General features: G+C 34.5%; 1 protein-coding gene across 4 annotated transcripts in view; it reads right to left on the bottom strand.

Annotated features, from left to right (window-relative positions):
- LRBA (LPS responsive beige-like anchor protein) overlaps positions 1–7075 on the bottom strand; it is a 411738-nt gene that overhangs the window by 239802 nt on the left and 164861 nt on the right. For all 4 annotated transcript variants that reach the window (XM_037396311.1, XM_037396332.1, XM_037396323.1 and 1 more), the window contains one exon: positions 1641–1807. In XM_037396311.1, the coding sequence (XP_037252208.1) occupies positions 1641–1807 (167 nt within the window). The remainder of the gene's footprint in view (positions 1–1640; positions 1808–7075) is intronic.

Below are 7075 nucleotides of genomic sequence, written 5' to 3'. Positions count from 1 at the left end.
ATAAAGAGATTTTGTTTTGTCTCTAATGCCATTTTAGTTTCTAGAATTATGTTAAGTGTGCTGCAAAGTGCATTATGTGATATTTCCATTTTGCTGCAAATCATTATTATAAAATGGAAATTATCATGTCCACATTTTGTGTACTTTAATTTACAAGCTGATTACATAAACCTTATTTGAGGATTATCAGAAAATAGTTAACCTTCAAGCATGGAATATTTTATCAATTATACTTTTCCCTCACCAACCACACCAATATTATCACAAGCAAAACACACCTACAGAGTGAGTAGGATTCTCTGCTTCTTAGTTAAAAGACAATAATGATAGTTTTTAATCCAGAGAACAGACAGATGGGCAAAACCACAAGGTATATACTCACCAAAATTACAGACATACAAAATACTTAAATCTGGTTTTAGGCAACTGTAATACCAGCCTTACTTTACAATTGTATGGAATTAAGTAATTAAAAGTTCCTAGAAATGCTGAAAGACTGCTGTTTTTACACCCTCATAATTTTTTTTGTTTAAAGCCTTTTTGTATTTAAGCATAATTTACTTTACAGAAGAAATACAGCATTAAACAATTATTTTGACTTTTCATCTTTAACCTTATATCCCAGAACCCCAAATTGGCATTTACGGTAAACGAACATTCCATACCATAATATCACAACTCAATTTATAAACACTTCCAGTTAAATTTTATTCATAACATTTTCTTTATGTTACTGTACATTATAGAAACTGTTAGTGCTTGGGAATTATTTTTTTTCTCTCCAGAAAACAAGCAGTAATTGAACAATGAATAAAGGTTACTGGGAAAAACAGTTTGTTGTCTACTCACTTCTCTCATGCTTATTATTCCATTTCATTCAAATAACGGTATCTCAATGTACTAACATATTCAACATGGCTATGGTCCAGCCCTACATATGTTCCAGTTACTCTTAAGCCTTAATTAAGGATGTACTACCAGGACTTGAACTTGCCTTTTAGATTTGCAAGTGAAACTAGCTGTGACTTGTGCTAAAACTAGACAAGTATCATTGTAATGAAAGCACATACTGAGAATTCCAAAAGAAGAATTAATCTGGCCGTACTTCTTTCACCTTGAAATTACTAATACATAACTCATACTTTCCCTTTAACTTAAAAAGATGTTTGTTTGTTTAAAGCTCGGCAGAAAAGAAAATAAGTTACTAAATTGTGGTTCAGTCTTGAACCATATAATGCTCCATAAAGAAAACTAGTTCTAAGAAAATACTTTTTAAAATGATTTTTCAGGTAACCAATAGCGATAGATCTATACATTCAGAATAATTTTTATCACATTATTATAGCAAAGTTTAAAAGTCAGAAGAGAATCACCCTGGGTTTTACTACTCTAACAAAACACTACTTTTGACATTCACCCATCCTAAACACTAACACATTTATTTTACCTTTTTTTTGTATTACTTTGGTAAAAAAACAAAAAAAAAAACAAAAAAAAAAACCAAAACAAAACCAAGAAAACCCTGGAAAATCTTTTTTACCTTTAAATGTGACCATAAGGCATTATTTCAAATCACCTGAGCACAGCTGAGCACAACTCAATTATCAAAAATATTTTAAAATACTCAAAAAATGCCTTACCTTGGGGCAGAGCTTCCCCACGCTCCATGCTTGTCTGTCAGAATGTTGATAATTTTCTGTATTAGTTGAGTTGCTGTCACCTGGTCTCGGTATTTTGCCGCCATTATCAAATGATGACACATTTTTTCTTCTTCTCTTTTGTCTGCAGAATATTGGGCACACAGTGACTAGGAAAAAAAATAAAGACTTTATTACTTTGCATTTTAATTATACCATCCAAAGGAACTTCATAATTAATTACTTATACAAAACCCTTGAGAAATAAGAATTAACCCCTTTTTACAGGTTTGAGAATTTGGGCACTGTGCAGCTGCCCACAGTAAATCTGTCCAGAGCACCAAGCAGAGGATCTTGGTTTGTCATTAATTCTTTAACGACATAGTATACACACTCATGATTTAGCACATGCCAACATGTTAGTGGCCTGACTGCATACTAAAACATAGAGGTACCACCACTTTTGCAACAGAGTAGCATTATAAAAACAAAGAGGCAAGTTTCAGAATAACAAACACCAGCGAGCTGGCCACTGCATTCCTATGACTCATTAGATTTGGGCAGCCAACTGTTTACTATTGTTTGTATAAATATATAACTATAAAAACTAAAGAGAAAATCTACATATCTTCAGACAGACACAAGAAAAAATATGTCTAAAGACAACACCAATCTTTACCAGATGGCTTCTTGGAGCTGAGCACATTTGCAGGCCAGCAAGGGAAAGTAAACCATTTTCCTAGCTGTACTACACCTGTTGTATAATCACCACCTGTTTACTGAGGTACTCAAACCCAACTACTAGCAAGTAAGGACCGAAAGTCCCACCTAGAAACAAAACTCAAAACTACAAAAGATTTTGTTACAACATTTTCTGATCATTTGGGGGTTTGTTGATCTTCTGAAAAATTGTTTAGCACAAAACTCAAAGAAATGGCACCAAATTTAGATCACTCCCTCATCAAATCACTGTACATGAAGACCCGCAACAAATTCAAATATCGGTAGAAACAATAAAGGCTTTTCCCCACTTCAGCACTTCTTGTTTCTAATTTCAGGTTTCATCTGGCAATTCCACAGATCACATATGCCAGACAAAGCATTTCAGCCTTTGTCAATGATTGGATTATTCTATGATCTAGTTAGTAGAATGGTCACAAATGTCTGCCTAACAACAAAAAAAAAATTGCTTTTTCTTTGCAAAGCACAGCTGATACAGACACTGGTACAATTATTTCTTAGAGCTTAGATAACAGCACAGTATCATAATGCTTTTTATATTTAAAATGGTAGCAATGCTTTTTCTATATAAATCTATCTATATGTACAAGCATTAGAAAACTGCTGCAAATAAAAATAGGCAGACTTTGAATGTTATTTATGTATATGTATATACTAATATGTCGTATAAAGTGAAAGAAAGATAGGAAGAATGTGGAAAAACCACATGTAAAATAAAATTTGGTGTTGTGCAGATTTTCATAGACATCAGGTAACAAAAATGCACTAACAGATGAATAAATTTTAAAGAGGCATTTTAACAATTTTAATATATTTGCAAATTTCCTCATAATTTTTCCCACAGCTTAGAGCAATGCTCACCTGATGAGCAGACATCCAGGAGGAGTGAAGAATGAGCACAGCTGACTTTCCAAGTCATCAAAAATTGGCTTTTGTACTCCTACAAGAAGCACTCTGCCACCCCTCTTCACAAAAATATGAGATGGCTAAATCATAACCAACACTACAGAAGATTTTTCTAGCTGTTTTTAAATACGGCTGTCTTTTCCAATACATTAATCTATTTTGCACTCATGATGATTCTGAGCTCTTTTCAGCACTTTGTAAATGTTTCATATGCTGTTATTTTTAAGTTGCCTGAAAGGGCAGAATTCTAAAAACAGTGTATAAGGTAAGCTAAGTAGTAAAATGTTTTAAAGTGCTCTTTAATGGATCCTCCTTTACAATTTGAAGAGCAACTTTTCATATCTGACACAAAATCCATAGATATAAATCACATTAGAGGGTTATTCTTTCCCCATTATCAATCTCTGTCTCTTTATGGAACATTAAAGTCACATTTGACCTTAAAACATGATAAAATGGAAATCAAACTAGAGTGTTTTGTAAAAGGTATAATGAACTTGTACCCCTTTTAAAAAAAAGTCTCTTTATGATGTAATTTTGAACACATCCTTCATTAAATACCAAGAAAGATTTTCAAAGTGTAGCTGTGGCATTCAAATGAAGGCAAAAATAGTATTTTATTGTCTTGACAACTTCCATGAAAACAGCATTAGCCTGTTACAAAACGGAAATGTATAGGAGTCCACTTTTCAGCAAATTCAACATTTAATATGAATAGAAATTTGCAACTACCCACCAAAAGACTACCACATACCGCAATCCCATAAAATTATAACATCACTCCAGGAGGGTCTCTTAACCATAGCACACTCTTCACAGTACATATTTTACAAACAAGAACAGAAAGAAGCCACAATTCTGCCAAATATCTGGCACACGTGTGTATAGTTGCTAACATTAAGCAAGTTTTGTAAAAATCTTCTTTGATCATACAGGTGGCTCATCAATTGTTCAGTGGTTCCTATCCATGATGATACATGCTGAATATTCAGCAAAAAAGAAGCGATTTCTATTTCTCTCCCTCTCTCAAATAATTTTTAATACAGGAGCGAACCAAGACTGGCTCCACCAACAGAAATGGAAAGACACCCATCCCAAACTAGCCCGTCACTACTAGACTGTTCTGAAAGCACTAAAAAGGTCTCCATTTCTCTACCATATTTCTTCATTTTCCAGATGCTTTCAAGTTCACCTGATCCACCGTTTCAAGAGATGTAATACCAGGATATGGAACGGCACATGTTAATACTTCACACTATCAGTAAATCATTCCATTTATGCAGAATAAAAATTCAGCTTGATTTCTGTTTGTGCACAAACTCAAAATTATATTTTTACAGTTTTATTTCTTCCTTATTGTTTGATCTCTTGTGCTTACAATATGACCCTGTCATGCTTGAATATGGTTTTACAATCAGATATACTGTTGCATACAAACAAATTTGTCAAGCCTTCCTTCCACTAGTGCTTCGACCTACATCATCTTTGTTATCTGTTTGGGCAAGTGTGTAATGAAAGTATAATTACAAAAGTACTGCAGTCACACTCACAATGAAACAAAAAAATGTTGGAAGAAGAAAAATGTATTTTCATATATATACACTCCACAGGTCATCTACAAGAAGTCTTAAATTCAGTGGCTGTTACACATTTTACAAAGGGGAAATGTATGAAGCAGAATCCTTTGACATAGCATGGAGCAGAGGAAAGACCCTTGCTCTTTACCCTCCATCCAGGATGGAATAGAAACCTTCTCTTTGCTGTTATCACAGAGCACAACAGGGGTTTTTTGCTTTCTCCCATTCCCTGCTTGGACAAGACTACAGACTATTTGAACATGTAGCTTATCTGAAGATTTCTATTTTAAAGGAACAGAAATTCTAAAGGAGCGTAAGGTCTTCCAAAAGGCAAGTTATAGATATGAAAATACAGTATATTCTGTATGCAGGAAATATTCCAAAAATACTATTGCAAAATAGCAACAAAGTGAATTGGTCTATCCTGCCTGTCTGTATTTCAGTGAAGAGGAGGATTAGTGTTTTCGGAATTATCTTTGATATTTATAAAAATGTCAAGTAAAAGTTTTTCTCTGCATGGTACCATCTGCATGTACACCTTTGCAGTCCCAAAATTACAATGCAATGCTTTCTACAAACTACAAACAAGTTTAATAGTGTAGGGTTTTTAAAAGCAATATCGCACTTTTTTACTTTTATTCTTCAACTCTGAGACCACTGAACACTTTTACATATGCCTGTTCCTTTGTCTAATTTGGCTAAAAGCGATTTGCTTTATGAACAACTTGTCTCAGAGGATATCATTTAAGAGGAAAAGTCATCCATAAGATAAGGCATAGTCTTGCCACTAATGCAAACTCCCTACAAACAAGGATATTTTAAGTAAATGAAAGAGCTCCTCAGTCCTCTGCTTTCACAGATCTTTGCACTTGACCTCTGACCTGAGGTTTAAAGTCTGGACTAAAAATGCTACCCAGGGAAATCTTACAAAGACTCCTGAATAAGACTTAGAAAAATGAAAGCCTAAAACCTCAACAGCGAACAAAAGTCAACCAATGACAACATCTGACAGACACCGTCAATTCTGAAGTGATGCCTCTGTCATCCAACGACTCAAAGTATTGATTTCTCTCAGCATGAAAAAAGCTTAAGCCAATGAAATAGATATAGCATCATCCCCCCGATAATAGCCATCAAGGTTAACACCAGCAGAACACTTATCAAAGTATCTCTTCTATTTCTTCTTGTTTTAATGGACTGAACACAATTCAATGGTTTCTCATCTCTGCAACCCACAGTTTTCCAAACCTCATTTATCCACTTTTCCAGCCTTTTATCTGATTCTAAGATTAAAAACAATCTGCATCTAAATCAACTGTTTGTAATACAAGTATGTGTGTGTGTATAAAAAAAGTGGGTTTATAGCCAGGCATTCCTGGGGAAAACAAACATGCATTTAGAATCACAAGGGGGAGGGAAAAACACCCCACAGTTGACTTAGATCACACCACACATCAAACACAGACTGTTAAAACTATAGTCATGACCAGAAAAAAACCTACCACAATCAGTTTGGGTTAGTGATTAGAGAGAAATGCAAGGATCTCAAGACACATCTGGTTTTAATCTGTGCTGAGTCAACAGCTTTATTTTTTACCTTTTGGTCTCACAGTATTAAGCTTTAGTAAACCCAACTAAACACTAGGCAACAGCATTTTTACTGAGATTGCATCTTTCAAATGAGCCAAATTTTGTACAGTAGGTAAACGAGACACTAACAAGAGTTCAACTGAATACAAAACCAACTGACAGCATAAATAATAAACAGAGGCAAACAACATCAGATACTACAGTATCCATTAGCACCAAATACATAGTAGTTTGTTGGGTTTTTTTTTTACCTTTTACTTTTATCTAAATGATGTTATGTGTTAAAGTAGCACCCTTGGATCACAAAGACACAGCTTCACACAAACAAGTGCAAGTTCTCACCTCTTGCTAGAAACCAGTATTTGCTATATGCATCCTACATTATTCTAATGTTCTAACTCCCTAAGCATCACTGCTAACCGTTGGCATAAACAACATAGAGGCAAATTATCCTTTTGAACCCAAGAAGCCAGTTCTTACTGTACATATGTCCAAATGCTTCACATTCAAAGCATGTCCTAGGATAGACACTTTCCTCCCTCACTCTATGGCAAATCCAGTTTACGTCTGCAGTCCCTCCATACTGTTCTTGCTTTAAAACTGGCTAAGATCCTACAAACATAC

This window comes from Falco rusticolus, chromosome 1 (assembly GCF_015220075.1).
Source record: "Falco rusticolus isolate bFalRus1 chromosome 1, bFalRus1.pri, whole genome shotgun sequence".
In the NCBI taxonomy this organism is placed as follows: Eukaryota; Metazoa; Chordata; class Aves; order Falconiformes; family Falconidae; genus Falco; species Falco rusticolus.
This window is presented reverse-complemented; position numbering and strand designations above follow the sequence as displayed.